Consider the following 21,847-nt stretch of genomic DNA (forward strand, 5'->3'; position numbering starts at 1 on the left):
ATCCATCACTCACTTGCATACCACTGCCTCATTCATTTCTTTATCATGTTTACCTGAGTTCCTATTTAAATATCTGGAGATAGCCTAGGGAGTGGGGGGATGTCCCAGCGTCCAGGACAGTGCCTGAGACATATTTATAATATTTGTTGAACGCAGAAAGCAGTGTGCAAGGCAATGCACCTCATCACTGAGATCATAAATACTGCTCATTCCTGTTTTGTTGTCAGTACCGTGCCCCACCTAGAAGTGACCCTTGATTGCAAAACTCTAATGAACAAAAGCCAGACTGAGTGTCTCTCTTAAATACAGGCAGAAACAGACTCCTCTGTTAACAAGCATACCATCCAGATAGCCCGTGTCCTTAACCACGCTGCAGAGTTTCACCTCTTGCCCAGAAAGAAGTCATTGCTTTTTATAAGTATTTCATGCATGACCACTGAAAATAGAGAGACAAGAGGCAAAAATATTGCTGAAATGATGGCAAGGATTCCTTACTTGGTTGGGTGCCAAGTAAAAGTCAGTTCCAGTTGTTGCACGAACAGTCAAAACTTCAGGCACTGCCAGACATGACTCTCTGCTTGTGCAACTTGGCACAGTTGTTTCTAGGTCAGGATTACAATCGCAGACTTGGTACAGCCAATACTTTGCCCAGCAGGATTGACTATAGAAGATAGAATACCTTTCAAAGAGTGACACATTATATGCAATTACAGTAATTGTTAACACTTATTTAGCACTTACAACGTGCCAGAGAGCTTGCTAAGTGTTTTGCTTATAGTGACACATTTAATCTTTGCGACAACCTTATATAGTAGATGTGTTAATATCATGCCCATTTCACAGATGAGGATGCTAAGGCACAGAGAGGTTAAGGAACCTGCCCATAGCTACCCACCTTGTAAGTGGCAGAATGGGAATTCAAGCCCCGTCATCTGTTTCCAAGATCCATATTCTTAATTACCACACACGGCTGCTTCCACAGCCACTATACCTGACCGCCCCAAAGCCGTGCAGATGCCCTACTTTAGACATATGTTACAAGTATGCTCGAACAAGGGCAAAGCATAGACCTGCTTCATCTTCAAGGCAAATTATCATAGAGTTAAGGATAATCATGGTGCTCAAATAATCTTCTAATCAAACGATGCAATATTTTATTAACATTGGCACTAGCCCCATAGTACTACCTGGAACTGCTCAAAGCTAAAAGCACTTTCTAGTCTGCATTCATTCTAGTAGAATATTGCTTATGGCAAATCTAGAAATATCATGGAAACACTTAGCTGAAGTTTTGTAGTCACTTGAGACCATAACTCTGCTCTCTATAATCTTTAGAAGATTATATTACGAAGTGAAAGACAAATTCTTTGATACTGATGCTCCAGAAAAGCAAGAGCTTGGTCACCAGTTGTGTTGGCACAGAGTGGGGGCTCAGTGGCTAACTGAAGCCTCTTCCATCCTGTGCTTTGCACGGCGCTTCCTTACTCCTGTCTCCTTGCTTTGGCTCTCCTCTCAGGCCTTTGCCCTGTACCGTCTTTTTCTGGCGTCTTCACTTAACTGTCAACACACTCTCTTATATCCCCAACTTCTGCAGCAGTTTCGGCACCTCCCGGCCCTAAGGGAGACCTGGATCTCCCCTTAGCACATCTCTTCTCTTGCAGCTTTCTCTTGCTTCCGTGGCCCACTAAGTTAGTTGCAGGAAGAGACGTTCTCTCTGATGCTGTTTCCCAATCCTTGTCCTCCCATCTCTTTTGAAGTTGAGGCCGTCAACTCTTTATCAATCTAATGTCCTGTTGCTCCCCCTTGACTCCAGGCTCTAGCCCTGGGTTCACACTCTGACAGCCTCACCAGAGGAGACAGAGTCCCTGTGGACACACTGTGACCCTACGATTTCAAGAGCACCACTGGGCCGCAGTCTGGGCTGGTTTATTCCCTAGGGTGCTTCATTCAGAAGTCTTTGACTCTGAAACCTCCTTCTGATCCCAGCTTCCCAACCCCTCTCTCTCCCTCCACAGCTGGGCTCTGGTTGAGCCACTCATTCACTCCTGACATGCACCCTCAATTCTCCAGAATCCTGGCTTCTCATTGCCTTCAACCACCAAAACCTCCGCATTGAACGGAAGTTGCAATTCACCTTTTCTCTTTCCTCCTGTGATGGCGAATTACTGCTGGAGAAGATCCCACAGCTCTGCAGACAGGAGCCATTACCAATGGCTCTTCTGCACATTCTTAGACCTCTGTCTCTGTTCCTCACTGATTCCTCTAAGCCTTGCCGACTCCTCTCAAGCTCTGATCCATTTTTAGCAGACTACTGTCCAAACTGCGTCAAGAAAGTTGAGACTATTTGTCTTGATCTAAGTCAGCTTCCCAGACATTCCTTGTCAAGTTAGCTGTTGCCACAGCGACCTCGAGCCCATTTCCACCTGTCTCAGGGTAGGGGGCCTCCACCTAGCTAAGGCTCTCCTTCACTTGTGCCTTTCACCTCGTCTTCTGAATTATTGCTTCAGCAATTTTCTTATCCCTTTCTCAGAGTTTCAATTTCTATTCCTCCCTCCCTCCCTCTCCCCTCCCTTCCCTCCTTCCTTGCTCCCTCTCTCCCTCCCTTGCTTCTTTCCCTTCTCCCTTCCTTCCTGCTTTCCTTCCTTCCTCCCTCTTTTCCTTCCTCCCTCCTTTCCTCCTTCCCTTCTTTCCTTCCTTCCTTCCTCTCCCTCCCCCCACCTTTAACTGGCAACTTCCCCCTCAGCTTAAGTCTCTCTCATCCTGATTAAAAAACAATCAACCCAAACCAAAATAACAAAAACAACAATGAACAGAAAACCAATTCTCTCCCATCCCAAACTGTCCCTGTTTACCATTCTTCTTTCTTTTCAGGCAAATGTCTTGAAATGACAAGGCTCTACTGATGTCATCACTCCTTCACATGCTTGGCCATTTCTTGCCCTGCTACATGTCATCGTCTCCCTGAAATATCTTTGCCTGCCAGGACCCTCCAGGCTGGGTTGGGGCCTCTCCCTGGAATTGCTCTGGGACCCTGTGGCCACCTCTACCACAGCACTCCCTTCTCTCTACTTGACTACTAGACAGTGAGACCCTTCCATGCATGGAAGGTGCCATCTTCACCGTTGTACCCCCAATGCCTGACACAATACCTGGCACATGCGTAGGATCAACGAGTGTCTGTTGAATAAATGTTTCCTTATAAAGGTCTACCCAATGGCTCTGCTCCATTCATATTGCCTCTTTATTGCTTTAACATAATCTGATCATTTTGACCCAACATATTGCCCTGCCAGAACAATACTGTTCCCATCTGCTTCACTAGGCTTCTGCAAAGATGTCAGATAGTTCTTCGCAGATCACAGATTCTCCTGGTTGAAGTCGACTGGCCTACAGAACGTCATTTCTTCACTCAAATGTTCTCCTCCAATGACTCCTACACTTAGGGATGTCATAGACTAGGAAAACTTCCAAACGATGTGGGCACAGGATTGGATTGCTAATTTTTATTATCTTAAGTAAATCCATTAATCCCCAACACCCAAAACCAAGTTCTATCATCACCATAATTTCATAAGAAAGGGGATATTTTAAAAACAACACAAAAGTAAGAAGCGCAGAATAAAGGATAGGGCTTTCAATTGAATACATTTATTACTATAACAAATTCAGTACTTGCTGTGAGTCTGCTCAGGCTGTCTTAACAGAATACCACACACGGTGGGGCTTAAACAACAGGAATTTATTTTCTCACAGTTCTGGAGGCTGGAAGTCTAAGATTGGGGTGCTGGCAGGGCTGGTGTCTGGGGAGGGCTGTCTTCCTGGAATGCCCACAGCCACCTTCCGCCTGTGGCCTTCCGTGGCCTTTCCTCTGTGGATATACTCTCCTGCTGTCTCTTGCTCGTCTTATAAGAACAGGAGTCCCCTTGGATTAGGACCCCAACCTTATGACCTCATTTAACCTTAAAAGAGCCTCCTCATAGGCCCTATCTCCAAATACAGTCACGTTGGGAGTTAGGGCTCAGCATATAAACTTTGGGGGGCCACAGCTCAGTCCATAACAATTGCCCTTATTTTCTTATTTTGCTGCAGGTCATTAAGAAATTTCATCCTCTATCGGCACCAATTCGTAGGCCAGAATTTGGGAAACATAGTTCTAAACACTGTAAATACCACATTTACACACAATACAGCCTCTAAAAAAATTACTCACTTTATTTATTTACCGGTTTAGTTCTTATTGCCGTACTTATTGGTATTATAGTATCTAATTTTTGTTCTGGCAGAAATTTTCCATCTTTTTTAAATGGCAAAGTGCTTTGAGGCAAAGTTCTTGGATTCAAGACTTTTTGAACAAATTTATCCATCTATTTAAAAATATTCATTGAGCAGCTAACCATGTAAATAGAAGGCGACTGAACCCTATTATCTGTGGTGTCATAGAAAGAAAACGGCGCTTAAAATAATAAGATCTGGATTCTAGCCACCTCTCTGAGCTTAAGTTTCCTCATTTTTAAAATGAAGATAATCACATGTGTTTCCTTAAGCTGTCTGAGAGGATTCCACAGGGGTGATTTATGTTGAAGGTGTTTTTTGTTTTTTGGGGTTTTTTTTGGTGAGGAAGATTGGCCCTGAGCTAATATCTGTTGCTAATCTTCCTCTTTTTGCTTGAGAAAGATTGTCCCTGAGTTAACGTCTGTGCCAATCTTCCTCTATTTATATGTGGGATGCCACCATAGCATGGTTTGATGAGTCATATGTAGGTCTGCGCCTGGGATCTCAATCCCTGAACCCTGGGCCGTCGAAACAGAGTGAGGGAACTTAACCACTATGCAACCAGGCCAGTCTCAGAAATTTTTTTTTTTTAATGTGCAAAGCATTATATAAATAAAGGTATATAATAATTATTAGAGATAACATAATCGGGTTAAAAATATTGAAACGTAAGAATTAGATGAAAAAGCAATTCTTAATAACACAGGATTTCATTTTATAAAGTTATACTAGTAGATTCAGGAAATGACATGCTTCCTGATACCAGCAAAGCATTTTACAAAGTTATGGTGATGTTCCTTTAGACTGGATGGGTGCTGGAACAACTGGACAGAGTTATATTTTGGCTGAGCAACTGACTTTCAAGAGTATTGATAATTGAAGGAATATGGACCTAGATAGAGAGCTCTATTTTGTCACTGATCTCATCCTAAGTAACACTTTGATTAAATTAAATCAAAAGTCCTTGATTAAAAGTTCCAAGTAACATGCTTATAAGTCTCTGGGTGTCGCAAAGCTGAAATAAAGAGCTAATATATGGAGAGATAAAGACACAGAATTATCTCAAGAGGCTGAAATGATGGGTAAGGGGAGGTGTATGTAAAATGAACAAGATTAGATATAACCAGGACATATGCCAACCCTATATTTAGGCTTTAAAAAAAAAGCAAACCTCTGCTGCACAAGAGAAAGACCTGAGGATTCTAGTTCAAGTTCATGGTAAAAAGATCTCTTGCAGGGCCGGGCCCATGGCTGAGTGGTTAAGTTCACGCGCTCCAGCATCTGCAGGCCAGGGTTTTGCTGGTTCGGATCCTGGGCGCGGACTTGGCACCGCTCATCAGGCCATGACGAGGTGGCATCCCACATAGCACAACCAGAGGCACTCACAACTAGAATATACAACTACGTCCTGGGGGGCTTTGGGGAGAAGAAGAAGATAAAAAAAAAGAAGATTGGCAACAGACGTTAGCTCAGGAGCCAATCTTTAAAAAAAAAAAATCTCTTGCTTACAGGTGATCATAAGCTTAATATGAACCATCAATACGGTGAAGGTGATAAAAAGACCAAGAATAAATATATTGCAATTACAGATTATGTTAACGTTGTCGTATGACCTAGAACAAGGGAGGAAGGAATCCTACCATATCCTACCTTGTTCAGAGCTGATGCAGAGTATGTTGTTTACTAAACAGGGCTATTAAACTAGAAAGCATCTAGAAGAGAGTGTTTTAAAGACGTTGAAACCTTTCCCAGCAAGAAAATGCTCAAATAATTAAGGAGATGGATCCTGGAGATAAGAAGATATCTTTCTTGCCTGCTTTCAAATATTCGAAAGGTCATCATGTGGAACGTGGGCAAACATTTTATGTGATGCTCCAAGGAATGGTCCCATTACAACTGTCCTGTGAAGGTCTCTGACCCAACAGCAATGACACAAGAAAGAGAGTTAAGAGTAGTATCTGGACCTATAGCCACACTTTGATTGTGGCTCAGGACTTATTCATAAAAAATGGTAAGTCTGATCAAGAACTGAATCCAGAAAGGTGATCTCACTCAGGCATAGACCACCTGTGTTAGACCACCAATTGCATCTTAAGGTACCTCATGATGAAGCTATAAAAGGCTTACACAGAGTCATCGAAAGGACTGAGGGAGATGGGATGCTATGATCTGATCTACTCCCCAAACTTTGCAGTAAGAACTTGGGGGAACTCTCAGAAAGTTGTAAGAATAGTTCCAGGTAAAACTGAAGCTGAGCTATGAACACCGAGTAATCAAGTGTTTGGAACGCTTATGGAATTTACTAGCATAAGAGGTGAAACCCGTTAACAATATGAATAGCCATGCAAATATTTTAGCTAAATTAATGCATATGGAGCTAAAATGGATTGCAAAGGAAGAAATTGTTATTGGGGATTTTCTTAACTTCTTGACGTGGATGTCAGAGAGTAACAAGGCCTTTTTCAAACTGTTCTTGGAGGCTCTTTGCAACATGGAGCTGCTCCAATGTGGCTGCTCCTGTGTGAGTGATGGTTCTCCTCTGGAGCAATAAATATTGTGTGTGTGTGTGTGTGTGTGTGTGTGTGTGTGTGTTTGTGTGGTGTTTATATATGTAGAGATGTATATAAAACTAAAATCAGATGAAAAGAAAAGAACTATGAAAATTTGGGAATATTTATTGCTGATTTTACTGCTTCCTTACTACATGATATTAAACCTGAAAAGACAGTAAATCCTGTAAGCTGTTTTAACTGAAAATGGCAAGTGAATAGAAATAGCGCATCTAGGCAGGCCCTGAAGGCTGCCTTCCCACAGGCTGCAACATCCTGTGATGGCCTGAAAGCGTGCTTAGAAAGAGGAGGAATTACCCTGGGTCCGTGCCATATGCTAATTTCATTTTCCCCTCTTCTCCACTACCTTCATCTATTAAGAAGTTAAAGTCTGAAAAAAAAAAAAACCAACAAAAAAACAAAGGCAGCAAATGCTTAGGAGTAACAAAACATTGCTAAGTTATAACATCTGGACTTGATCATCACAACCCTGACGTCAGGACACAGCCCAGATGTTAACTATAGTAACCATCTAAAGTTTGGGTGAATGTGGTCTTTCCTTTAATTTGCAAAATCCTTTTTGCAAAAATCCTTGAAAACATAACAGCTTTGGGATATAAGTAGTCTACTAAATATTTAGGAGACCAGCTTTGGGATTACACAAATACAGCAGCTTTCTAGGTGTATTCATCTCCTTGGAATGTTGTGGTCACCTACTTGGAAACCCCACTCCCAACAAGAAAAAAAAAAGAAAGAAAGAAAAAAATCAGAAGCACTCGGAAAGAATAGCAAGAAGGGAAACTGTGAATGTAAAAACGACCAGTAACTAGGCCTGAGTCTTGACAGACATGTGGCCATAAGTTAGCCACTCTTCTTTCCTGTTCAAGGGCAGACTGGCTTTCCAAGTTGCAGCCAGCTGGGATGAGCGTCCAGACTTCTATGTGTTATGTATCTCCCTCCACATTTGTTAGGTAGCTGAAGAACAAGAGAAGACTTATCAGAATGCAGATGGAAAATAAAACTGATAATAAACTATATGTTAAATTTCTTTCCACTTTTTTTTTTTGGTGAGTAAGATTGGCCCTGAGCTAACATCCAATGCCAATCTTCTTCTTTTTTTTTTCCTTCCCAAAGCCCTAGTACAGAGTCGTATATCCTAGCTGTAGGTTATTCTGGTTCTTCTATGTGGGATGCCGCCGCAGCATGGCAGGATGACCAGTGGGTAGGTCTGCGCCTAGGATCCGAACTGGCAAACTCCAGGCCACCAAAGCAGACCGTGTGAACTTAACCACTTGGCCACCAGGCTGGCCCCCATCTTTCCACTTTTGATCATTATATTGAATTAGTGTTTAACTGACACTTGTACCGATTTCACAGTCAAAAAGGTAATGAGGCTATGCTACCGAGGCCTGTCTTTAGGATTATGACTAAAATAAAACGGAACAAAATTTCATTAGCTGTCTCCTAACCCACCCACATCCCCAGCTGTCAAATATCGTGGGAACAAATACTGATCAGAGAAAGACCGAACTAGAGTTAAAAAAACACATGATCTCTGGGAGTAGGGAAAAGGATATAGATTTCTGACTTACTCACAGGTGGAAGTTCTGAATACGGTACATATTCCTTTTCATGATTTCATCTGCTAGGGTTGTGACATGACTTAAAATCACTTAGCATTTAACAAAATACTTAGAGTTCATTTAGCAAATAGATAGAAGGCAGAATAGTGATGATCAAGGGCGCAGAGCCTGGAGACAGATGATCTACACTTAAACCCTGACTCCCTCGCTGACTGTATGATCCTGGAAGAGTTGCAGCCTCCGGGGATGAGTTTAAAATTTTGCAGTGTCAATTTGGTCTACTATGAAATGAAGAAAGCAATACCTACCTTATCGCATTTTTGTGAAATCAGTGATAAATGTGTGAAAAGCCTACAGCTGTATCTGCTTTATAAAATCTCAATAAATGACATTATTAATTATCCTAAAAGCAGAGATGTGTCCTGTCCATCTTTGTATCTCAATACACAGTGACTGGATAAGCACTCGGCACAGAGTTCCCGAAGCTATGAATGAATGAAAGAGGACAGAGTAAATGAACAAAGTTAGGGGTTGAGACCACAGCCTTCCACTTTAGCCAAGTGAGTTTACTCCTGGTTTCCCTAACTGGCCTGGCCACTGTTTTCACTGACTCTGTGCCCTTCGCCAGGATTCACGATGCTCCCTCCTCTCCTCGCATCTTGCCTACTTTTGCCTGAATTTATTAACCCAGCCACATCTGCAACCTCTCTCGTGATCACTTTCCAGACAACTCCAGGGACCGCTTCCTTGTGATGCCCACAGTACTGGGCATTAACGTCATCCGCAGTCGTCTTTGCAGCTCGTGGCTGAGTTCCTAACCTCCAGGAAGCACTCAATTAATATTTGTTGAACGAAAGAATATTGCCCTCTCTGTTGTTGAATGTTTAATGTACCTGTCTCCAGAGTAGGGCCCATGCCCTATACCTTTTCACTACAACACAGCATGGTTAGCAACAAATACTCAGGCATGTATCATATCTGGGTTGCAAGGACATTTAGAGATAATGTAATTTAACCCCATCTCTACCGAAGAAGAAGGTGAGGATTACATAGGCTATTGACTTGCTCAAGTCTCACAGAGCTGCTTTACTCTCAGGGTAGGGAATGCAAATCAAACCTCTTGACTCATGATTTTTGGTTGAATGGATGGAAAACAAAGTTCAGAAGGAGGTTTATAAATGATCACATGTATTTATTACTATATAACTCAAGCTTTCAAGATTCCTAAGAATTCCAACAAGGCCTTACTTAGACTAGATCATTACAATACCATTGGCTCTTCTTGTTACAGATTTCTAAAATAGTTTAACTAGTCAAGGGGCAAGGGCAGGGTCTCTGGAGACGGCCATAGGCGACTTGGAATAGTGACTACCAGTGATATATTGTTCGGGGTACAGAATGAAGGATATTCTTTAAACACATGTGGTGGTCTCTGACCCTCTTTGTTATTTGCGATCTGTGCACTGCCTTGTTTGTATTGGAAGACAGGATCAGGGACAAAGGTCCACCCTAAACTTCTGTAACACTGCAATCCGGATGTCACAAAACGGTTGTCCACGGCAGTCATGACTTATATCACAAAACCAAGTTCTCTGATGACAATTTTCCGTCTGATTTTGTCATGCCGTTCCCAGGACCACATCTGCTCACTTTAAAAAAACAAAACACAACAAAAACACCCAGGAAGTCTGACTTGCCCAGTGAGCAAGTGAATAACAGCACCCTAGCTATTGGTAGGGACGATCTTGTGTGACATAATCTACTTTACATGTTTTAGTCATTGTGTGAATGTATGCTCTGGTTAAAATGCAGATTCCTGAATAATGAAATGTTTGCTGTATTTAGTATTAAAAATTATTTACTGGAATATCCTGATTATATCAAAAATGTTAACTGAATACAGGATATGATGCTGACTTTGTTTATGTCAGCTACAGGAAAAAAAAAAAGAGAGGAATAGAAGCTGTGGGAAAGCTGTATGCTGAAGGTAGAATGTTCTCTTAATCCTAACCAGCTGTCTGTGCTTGAATGCATGGGAACTTAAAAGCAATCTCTCTTTCTCCCTCTCATAATGTGTTTAGTGAGTAGCAAGTTCTGTATGCATTTTGCCAAAGCAATGACAAAGCTGTTTTCTAGCTACAAAAATGTCTAAGAAAATACAAGAGGGAAATAATCAAAAGTCAACTTGAAATAAAATATACGTAAGTCCTGACAACAGATTTCTCAAAGGCTGTTAAGGCAGGGAACCACAAGTAAGGAATTACTTGAACGCAGCAAATTTCAATTCACTCATACCGTTTTAGAGCTGCTACTATCTTAACTTGAATCACCCAGCAAATCACAAGTTCAAGGCTGATAGAAACACAACATTCCGGTACCTGAAGATAAATAGCCTGAGTGTCACACTCCAAGCTCTTCAGATCCTTCAACTCCCCCGCCTTCACATTTTCCTGAAGGGACTGACAAATGATAAATCCCTGACTTCACAAAGGAAACTGCCACTTTACTCTGACTCTCTCAAAGTAATACATCAAGAGAATAGAGGAGTACAGGAAAAAAAATTACATTTTTACTTTTTGTTTACAACAAGTGGAAAAAATATGTAGCTAGGAGAGGACTTACATATTTGTTAGTTTCTAAAAATGGTTACCCATCTATGTCCCCATTTATTTATAATATTTACTTCCTAAGTTTTGCTTCAGTCCTATAATAAGGTTTGGGGACATCCGGGACTCTGTATTCAGGAGCATTAAGCTCACATCCAAATTTAAACTCTTGCTAGTTACGTGACTTTTGACAAGTTACTTAACATTCTGAGCTTGAGTTTTCTTATTTGTCAATGGGGAACATGATATCTGCCGTAAATGGTTGTGGCAGCGCTCGAAGAGATCAATGGCCTCTGTAAACTCCTGGAATATGGTAGGTCTTCAATGAAAATTAGTTTCTATCACTTACAATATTTCATTTCCTGTCTGTCCAGGGTTTTGTCACTTCTCATACGAGCAGGAGACATTCTAGGATTAGCCTTTAGAACACTCAATTTCATTTTGCAACCAAGGAAACGAGAAAATAAAAAGATCAGAAATTATAATTACAAAATGCCCACTCAGTCACTCCAGTGGTACTTGGTATGAGAAATTATGACTACAAAAGGTTTGGCCACCCCAATACCATCCAACATGAGAAACTATGAATGCAAAATGCCCTTAGACAATTCACCGCTGTGAGTTTTAATGAACCATAAGGATCCAGATTGAGTGCACTTAAAATATCTCAATTTTACAGATTTTACAAAAAAATGTGAACACAGTGGTAGGGTTCCCTTAGGACCTCAGAGAGATGTGGGCAAGTGAGGGACCCTGACGCTTCATTAGCTTCATTGTAAATCCACCCCTGGCTGTGGGGTGTGGCAAATCAGTGCTTTGTTATTATCATTATTATTTAAAATATACAGATAGTACAATCTTTGAAAATTTCACAACTTCTCCAAATCCATCATATTTCCTTCCTTTCTTTCCTATTTGCCCTATTTGAATGGACACGTAAACTTGTTTCTTCTGAGTAAGCGATGGGAATATTGACTTATTTGCACTGGTGTGTGTGTGTAAATTGCCTGAAAAAAAAAGTACTGGTATGCAACGTGGGTGCATACCAGCACTATATGCAAGATGTTTTTTCTGTTCTAGTAGATTCCTATCTAATTGGGTGGAAAGACTAAAATATGAAACGGTAGCAAAGAGATGAAATAAATAAAAAGAAACATAATTAATTATGGACATTTTAAAAATTGGGAAGTGTTACAAGACTTCAGATAAAATGGACATCAGTAAAGGTTGACATTGTTCTAAACATTATAAAAGCAAGAGAATTGAAAAGTGGAAAGGACTTGGATGAAGGGGTTCACGCTACATTTGTTGAGACCAGGAGCAAACTACAGAGGAGGAACGAACACAGTGCTTTAGCAGAAGCACAGGGAGACAGTATGACTAACATCAGTGTAGGCAGATAACAGAGGATCTTTACAAGCAGGTAGAGGTGTTTTGATTTTAGGTGCCTGGAAATTGCATGACCTTGAAGGATTTTATGCAAAAATAGTGACAAAATGAAGATGACAGTGGCATTCGTGATGCATTGAAGTGGCAGATGCTGGAAACATAGGGACAAGCTTAGAAGACTTTGAATTATTATTGAAGAATAATGGCAGTCTGTGCTGTGGTGGTGGATGTGGGACTACAAAGGAAGGGGCAGACACAGAGACAGACAGAAGGTAGAACTGACGGAATTTGGTGATTGACTTGGTATAAGAGATAAAGGGGAAGTGAGGCAACCCGTAGAAGAGGAACAGATTCTAAAGAATAGACAAGGAGATAATGAGATTAACCTTGGAATTGTTGATTTTAATCTGACGTTGCAAGACATCCAACATTTATTTAGTGGACATGTCCAGTAGATGGTTGGAGAGACAGGATTAGAGTTAAAAGGTGAGGATAAGACAGATAAAGATAGCTAGATAGATGGAGAGGTAGATAGCTAGCTAGCTAGATAGATGAAGGAGGCTCTGATGCTGGATAGATACAAGTATAACTATCATAAGAATTAGCTTTAGGAATTAGGAACATTGAAGCAAGAATATAATCTGGAAATAATTTATGAAAAAAAAAACATATGAGAGATACTAGGGAGGGGATACTGACTCAAATAGCTTCCAAGTGTTTTGATGGACTCAGAAAGAATGTGAGGTAGACATTTTGCCTCAACTTCCTGATACCTCTTTTTTATTTCACTTGGTCCTATACAAACATAGTTGTATATTCTAAGATACAATATTCATTTATGCAGTTCTGCATTTGGCAGTATGTGTGTGTGCATTTTGATTGATACAACTGTTTGCTGATTAAATCTTTCTGCAAATGTTTGCATCAGGCACTGTTCTAAGCACTGAGAATAACTAGATATACAATACTAAGTTCCTTGCCTTAAAGAAGAACTTAAGATTCTAGAAAGAGAGAGAGATAATAAACATACATAACATTCTGGGATAAACTGATTGCAATCGGTTGATAGGAGAATGTGATTTTAATAGAGTGAGCCAGAACGGCCTCTCAGTAGAGGCAACATTTTAGCAGAGACCTGAAGGAAGTGAGAGAGAGAGCCATGTGACTACCCAGGAAAAAGAGTTTTTCAAGATGAGGGAACAGTAATTGCCAAGGAACAGCGAAGAGACCAAAGTGCATGGCATGGAGTAAACTAGGGGGAGAACAGAAGGAGGCGAAGTAGGAGAGGTAGGCAGGCCCGGCTCAGGTAAGGACGTCTTGACCATAGATGGGATTTTATTCTAAGTGTGAGGGCAAGATATTGGAGGGTTTTGAGGTGAGGAGCCATGGACAGGATATTTAAAAATATCACTCTGGTTGCCATGTTTGGAATAAATTACAGGAGAGGGGCAAGGGTGAAAGTAGGGAGGCCAGTTAAGTAGTGATGGTAAGGATACAAGTCCGAGAAGATAGCGGCGTGGCCCAGGGTGGTAGCAGTGAGGGTGGGGGCAGTGGTTGGATTCTCGATGCATTTCACAGGTATGGCTGATGTGATTGTCTGATGGAAGGAATGTAGGGGGTGAAAGAAGAGAAGAGTCAAAGACGACTGCCATGAACTGAGATGACAAGGACGAATTTTGTGGGAAAGTGAAGAAGCTCAATTCTGGACACGTTAAGTGATCTTTGGCAAGTTAGCTCACCTCTCTGGATGTGTTTCCTAGTTCGTAAAACAAGGGTAAGAACAGAATTGAAATCATAGGGTTATGCAAGCATTAAATAATGCAAGAAAAGCTCTGTGCAGAGGCTAGCACTGAAGGTTAGGCGTTGAGCTAAAATTAGATATCAGGAAGTTGAAGAAAAACTTCTATCTTACATTCTTTCTGGGTCTTAACCAAAAAAAAGGGCCAAAAATCCTTGCTACATTTTCCTTCCTGACCCCTCTTTCTAGGGTATGGGCGCTACTGTTTTTGTGGGAGAGAATGTTAGTTCTAAGTGTCAATTAGGGCATGTGTGCAAAAAAATAATAATTTTGATGGTGATTGTGAATGAATAGGCAAATTAAGTATAGAAATGATGGTTATTAGAGGGGCTGGCCTGGTGGGGTAGTGGTTGGGTTCGAGTGCTCCACTTTGGCAGCCCTGGGTTGGCAGGTTCAGATCCTGGGCATAGACCTAGCACCACTCGTCAAGCCATGCTGTGGCGGCATCCCATATAAAATAGAGGAAGACCGACACAGATGTTAGCTCAACGACAATCTTCCTCAAGGAAAAAGAAGAAGATTGGCAACAGATCAAGGGTAATCTTCCTCACAAAAAATAATGATAAAAAAAATGATGTTTATTAGAGAGAAGTTCTAACCGAAATTAGGAAACTTCAAAGAAGAGACAGGGGTTATATTTTGAAGAGAAGAGAAAGAATTTAAAGAATTGCTTGAGGGGAAAATATTCCATGAGAAATGATAAAAGGCATTAAAATCATGAGGAAAATTGACAATCATGTGCTCATGAAGAAAATCACCACACTTTACAAAGTATAGCTTGTGTCCTGGACTTTATGCGCTAAAGAAATGACTTGCAGTCAACTTAGTAAAACGAAAAGAGATCATTTAACTGAGAAAACTGTTAATGCACCAATGTTGCCAGGCAACCATGAGGAGCTGATTACGCCCCCATTTTTAAGGTGACATCTGAGGTCTTCACAACACAAGGTAGTGCACTGCTCCCAACTAATCAACATGATAAGAAGAAAGACTGCTAGGTGGATGGAGGAATACAAGCCCAGAAGTCACCAATCCCTACCCCATAGGTCAAAGTTCAAAGTTGAACAACCATCACTAGGTAAGTATCTCTGAGAAAATGCTGAAGTAGAGGCGCTGGTTTTTAACATGCATATGATTCTAAAACACACTGCTTTGCTTACAAAAGATACTTAAAAAATAAAGTATTGTTACTTACTCATTTAACAGAGTAGAATGAAAAAATATAATCTATGCCTTTTTCTTGCATATTAATTCTTCCTCCACTTGGAAATAATTATCCACTGTTCGGGGAAAGGGTTACTTTTCAATGACATTCAAATAGTCGGTCCCCTATGCCAGGTGTTCACACTTGGTTCCAGGGACGCTTGGTCCTCGTGGGAGCCTTCAGGGAATTTTTTTTGGGTGGAGAGGAAGTGTTCTGTTAGGAGTTCTTGGAAGCATTTCTTCACATAGGTTATTGTGAGGATGTTATCTCTGAAGGACGTTCTTTTTGCTTCCTGTAATTCACAGACTTTCCTTCCATTTTCTATCGTCATCATCTGCTTCAGCTGCATTTGTACCCAAACACAGGCCCAGAAAAGGCGTAAATGAACTTGATGTTTACTATCACCTTTAAACAGATACTTGTCTACATTTTAGCTTGACCTATATAAGAAAACCACACTAATATGACAGAACTATTACTTATTATTTACAACCTTCATTCCAAACCTTACTCATCTAGTCTTTGCTTAATTCTATTAATAATTTAGATACTTGGGGGCCCAGTGGGTAAGTTCCCACGCTCTGCTTCGGTGGCCCAGGTTTGGATCCTGGGCATGGACATGGCACCGCTCGTGAGGCCATGCTGAGGCGGCGTCCCACATAGCAGAGCCAGTAGGACCTACAAGTAGAATATACAACTATGTCCTGGGGGGCTTTGGGGAGAAGAAGAAGAAGAAAAAAAAAGATTGGCAACAGATGTTAGCTCAGGTGCCAATCTTTAAAAAAAATAATTTAAATACTCTTCATGATACATCTATAATGAGATATACATACACAAATTTATATATGCATACAAATATACACATATATGAATACTGTACATACACACGCGTATACATTTATATGTATCTATGTACACATATTTATACATATAAATTTGACTGAGTTAATATCCATACCATTTGCATTTTTATGTTTTTTAAAGTAAATATCCTGACTTTTACAGCATTTGAAAAATTCTCTTTTCTATAATGTATTCTTATATATCACTGATAAGTGCATAATGCATGTCGAACAATTTAGCCATATAAGATGTGCATATCTTAGACTATGAAATTCCATCCTTAGATGACTTACTCTATCACAAAGAAATTTCTACACATATGCACATGGAGGTATGGACAATAGTATTCCTAATAGCAAGTGCTTGTTATTGGAAGCAACCTCAGTGCCTCTCAACAGGAGGATAGATCAGTAAATTATGGCACATTTATATAACAGCAGTAAGAATAAATGATCTTTTTGTTTCAACATGAATACATTTCAAAAATATAGTTTTGTGCAAAGTGAGTTACAGAAGAATATTTGCAGTATGGTACCACTTAAAACTTTTAAGTGTGAAAAACAATAATTAATATTGTTTTAGCTTCCTTAAATATGTAATAAGAATATAAAACCAGCATGGGAATGATTAAACCCCAAGTTCAGGACTGGAGAATTTCAGGAGAGTTGGGGAGGAGGAGGTGGGAGGGAATGTGATCCCGGAGAAGCACATAGTCATTTAAATTTTTAAATTTTTAAACAGTAATTTTAATGTTATTTTACTTAAGTTAGTGGTTGATACATGGGTTTCTTGTTTAACAGAGAGAGTCTTGCTATTAGTTAATTGAGAATGCATCTAAAGATATTTTAGGATAAAAGAGTTTTGGAGGGCAAAGTTACCAATTTCAAATGTTACCCGAAGTGCATCGAATCAAAAAACAATGAGTATGTTATGAAAACAGCAACTTAGGCCACACAGGACAGTGGAATCAAATGCCCGAGGGTGTGACCGCATGGACCATTAGCTATAGCAACATCACCTTCATTTTACAAAAGCAATTAGTACACGCTTCAGTCTTCAAAGTGAGCAAGGGTTACCTACTCTTAAAAACTTATTAAAAGCACTTGGCTTCTGACCCTTAGAACTCAATCGGTACAAGGTACGGGTCAGCTTTTTGCTATGGTCATAAAAGTTGCCATTTTCCTAGACTCCATTTAAAAACAGAGACATGACGTAAGTTACGTGATTCAAAAACATGCACTTTTATGTAGCATCAAGTGGAGAGCTCAAGTAATGGTGTTTTGCTAATCAGTTAAAATATTTTAAGTCTGAAGAGGGAGAAAAATATGGAAGAAAGAAAAGAAAGCATGCACACACAGGACAAATTATGCATCCTCAGCTCGTTCAACTCAGTACCTCCCTTTACATACAAAATGGGTGAAGAAAAGGAGTGAACAGCCACAGAAGTTCGAGAGTTGGGTATGTGTGGGTTGGGGGTGGGGATTAACGAAGATGGAAGGCCACCAAGGTTCACTCGGGGAACACTTTATGCAGCAAAGTGGGAGTCATGCTCAGGGTCACAGAAATAAAAACATTTTCTGCAAACCGGCCTCCAAAGAATGGGAACTCGGAATGTGTATGGTGGTGGCTGAGAAGGTGGGTGTGCGGTTTGGACTCATTTGCTCTAGTCTCCAAGAGGGCAGTGTCAGCAGGCGGTGGTTTACTCTCCTCTCCCTGTTAATGCCCTTCCCAGACTATGCTTTCTTTTTTCCTTTTTTTAAAAAATTAAATGGTTTTTTTTCCCCCCTTTCCCAGCCTATTGACACTTGGCTCTGATGTGCTGCTAATCCTTGGGGTGTCTGCAGAGTGGCAGGTCACAGACTGTTGTCATTGTCTTAAATGGTGCAAAGGGTGTTTACAATAGATTTTCAGGCACCGCTTTGAAATAATTTTTCTACAGATTACCCTCCATGTTTATCTTCAGTTGTGCAATGATCATGCTGTGCCTAAGAGCTTTGGTTGGAAACACTGTTTGGGTTCTATGTCATCAATTTATACAAATGACCACTGAAGGACTGAAAGAAACCTTTCTCTATCTTTCTTTCTTGCCCTAGCAAAAAAAAAAAAAAAGGAAGACAGAAAGAAGCTTAATATTTTGCATGATTGTTGTACATAAACTGGAATTAGTTACTGAATGTACATTTCATAAATTTACAATATCCTAAGTATAACATATCCAGCGTTATTCTCACCATATTGCTATATGTGCCATCTGCATACGAAAGACGTGAGTAAGGCAAACACATCGGGTTATCCTGTCACATTCTCCAAGGTGCTCCTGGTTGCCCCCTATTCTCATGGGTTCTGGCTCTTAAATAAGCCCTCTGCATAGTTCCAATACGATGAATAACTTAGACTATGAAAATCAACCCGTGTGAAATAAAACTTGAGAAGACCTAATATGGTACTCATCCCACACTGCAATGGGTTTTGTCCCATCACCTCCCTTCCCCACCTCCATTGGTTTGTCATCTCATTTGTCCATCCATGAGCTACCCATGCGTCAACACATGCGTGCTCATTTCATTTGGGTGGAATTCACTAAACGAAATTCTAGCTTCTTGTAATAGCACAAAGGAAAGATGTTTCTACTGCAGTTTGAAATTACATGTTCAAACTTGTTTTCATCAGTGAAAAATTATAGTCTAAAGGCTGTCTTATTGGAGATGAAAAACAATACACTGGATGGCATCCTTTTCAACCTGAGATGGGCTTCACTTTTAAAAGTTTTATTTTAAATATAGCATATTGCAAAGGTGGATTAGGAATGTTCTTACTCATCTGGTTTAGTTCTTTTTTTTTTTGCCAGATGTTTATGTTGGTGAGAAACCAATAACACTGTCTAGACCTCTAGGATATAGTAATCAAGCATGAATGGAAAACATGCAGAGGTCACACTTCAATCTGGACCTACAACATCCTGCTATTCAAAACCAGATTAGAGATGATGGATCATGATAAACTGAACCACACCGAATGCTGAGTCAGTCATTTGAGAGTTGTCTGCAAAAAGCTAAATATGTCGCAAAAAATCTACCAGATAAAACAAAGTCTAGACATCATTAAATGTGCTTTACCCTCCCCCCCATGCCAAGCTGTCAACAACCAGATGCTACCTTGTGATTTTTACAGCAGCATCCTGTCAATCAGGAATCCTCAACCTTTTATGAAGAAAGTTTCCCTGAAGTCATGGCTTCCTGAGGCGTGTGCATGTGTGTGTCTGCATGTGCAATTGCCTAGATGTGCTCACGCTAATAATAAATCCCCTAAAGAGACAGAGAAAGAAGAGAGAAAGGTGATACGTAGTGTCAGGATCACAGAGGTCATCAAGCAAGATTGCACTAAGCAATAATATGCCATATTTTTCCGCTATGCCTTGGTGATTTTCATTGTCTTGAAGTTGTTAATTTGTTTTTATTAAGACTGCTTCAGTTCTTAACTGAAATAATTTACTGACTGGAGATTCTTGCTATAGAGGATCAGAATTGACACTCCTCTATCATGGCACTGAATTCAACACGAAGATATTTTTACTGTCAAATAATGAGAAGTCAGGGTCAATATCTTGGCAAATCATAAACGTGGCCTTCTTCTCACTCTCTACTTCCTGCCTGCCACTCGCAAGACCTTATGAAATTTTTGATCTGGAACATATTTGAGTTATACCAAATGCAAGGTGTGGGTCAATGAGTGTCTCGAAAAAGGCAAAGCTTCCTGCTTCCCAGGGTATACTGGAGAAAATGACAGTGGAGTATTTTATATTTATATTTTTATCCAGTGGAAGGTGCAAGCAGGCAAGTTCGTCCAGTTACTAGTGTGAGAATTTCTTCAAATGTTAAGGAACATCCACATAAGTTATTGGCTGAACACACCAACGCTACTGTGAAAAAAAAATTCAATCTGAAATACCTGTATCAACGTTTGCACCACTCTCCTAGTGTGCACACACACACACACACACACCCCACTACTGTCACATCCTCATAGAGGCAAGGAGGCTCTTTTCTGCAATGATTCAAATGTTTTCATTTCCGTGAGTGAGAGTGGGAAAGTGATCATTATGACTTTAAAAGTTAACTGTGTCAAGGAAATTTTCATTTACAAATAGTGTTCATTGGGGTACAAGTGAGCGTGACTCTGACAAAGTACAGAAAAACTAGTAATGATGAACTAGTGTGGCTATCCTTTTGTTATAATGCGCTTGGACCAGTGGAAATTCATGCCGCACAGAAGAGAGAGGGAGGGGGAGGAAGACAGGCAGGGAGGGAGGAAGAAAAGGAGGAAAGGAGGGAGGGAGGGAGAAAAGGAGGGAAACAGAAGGCTGGGACAGAGTAAGGGAGGAACAGATATTGATTGGCTCAGCAAGTACTTTATGGTACCTGTCAAATCATAACTTGGAATCTGGTTTCCTCTGTAAGTTACTTTTTCCTGCCAAATAGACTCTAGACTATCAAAGTCCAGAGACAGCTTTTAATTTATCTCTGTATCTTTTCTACCCCCTAGCATCGTGTCTTTCACATAGTCAGAGCACAATCATTATGAGCTAATTCGTAGTTAATAAAAGATTATGCCCATCCGGTGTAAAACCCGCTTTGTTAGTCTTTCCTTCAGTGGATGTTCTGTCTGCCCTCTTGACTGTACAGCGTCTGAACCGTGTTCCATACTTTCTCTGTTTCTAGGTCCCTTATTTGAAAATGAAACATTCAACCTTAAAAATTTTCAGGCTTTCTTTCATCCTTCAGCCTCTCTACCTGGTAACAGTAAGAAGCCATAATTAACCACATTCTTTGGAATATACTAGTGAAATTACCTTTAAGAGAAAAGGAGGCCATGATACGTGAACATATTGTCAACATTCAAACTATGCTTTAATTAAAAACGTGAAAATTGATCAAACCAATATTAACACAAACTCATATCTTCTTTGGTAATTTTCTCATTGATTTAACCTCTACATTGGGTAAATGATAATTAATTTCCAAACAATTGAAAACAATCTAGGATGTCATTGATCTGAAATGGAGCAGAATTTTTTGAGATCATTTTGTATATGGAGCTGTAGAATTGTTTCACTATAGTTGTATACTTAATCCTGAAATGCTATTATCTCAAGTATTTTTCTGCTCAGAGTGTGACATAACTTTGGTGAGGGGTAAACATTTAACGATATTATAATTACGCCATATTTTTAACACAACTCACTTATCATTATTTTTCTTTTCTTTTAAAAATGCAAAATAGGAATCTCTCAAAGTTATGATGAGAAGAACAGGTGTCTTGACTTTGAGTTTGGTTCCATAAGAAATTCTGCAGAATCACAAAAGACTTAGGACAATCTATTTCAGTTCGAGAGCTCATGTATATTGAAGTTTGAGACTAATCTCGTCTATAAATTGAGATATTTAAAGAACAACTTCCAATTTTAGTTCATTTTGATTTCTGAATCAGTCAAGAGCACTCTATTTTACACAGCGACATATTTTAGACTTTCGTACACTTAAACCGAAAAAAGGTCAGCATCTTATCTTAAAAAAAATGATTGAATATATGACTTCATAGCACTT

At 40.1% G+C, this 21,847-nt stretch overlaps 1 protein-coding gene across 7 annotated transcripts in view; it reads right to left on the reverse strand.

The window, feature by feature from the left end:
- DLC1 (DLC1 Rho GTPase activating protein) overlaps positions 1 to 21,847 on the reverse strand; it is a 479,646-nt gene that overhangs the window by 134,903 nt on the left and 322,896 nt on the right. Inside the window, exon 6 of one of the 7 annotated variants that reach the window (XM_070500038.1) lies at positions 15,597 to 15,744. The exons of the other annotated variants lie outside the window; for them this stretch is intronic. Coding sequence (XP_070356139.1) covers positions 15,701 to 15,744 — 44 coding nt within the window. The 3' untranslated portion in view covers positions 15,597 to 15,700. Of the gene's footprint in view, positions 1 to 15,596; positions 15,745 to 21,847 lie in introns of those variants that run through there. 7 annotated transcript variants of the gene reach the window in all.

Source organism: Equus asinus, chromosome 27 (assembly GCF_041296235.1).
Source record: "Equus asinus isolate D_3611 breed Donkey chromosome 27, EquAss-T2T_v2, whole genome shotgun sequence".
In the NCBI taxonomy this organism is placed as follows: Eukaryota; Metazoa; Chordata; class Mammalia; order Perissodactyla; family Equidae; genus Equus; species Equus asinus.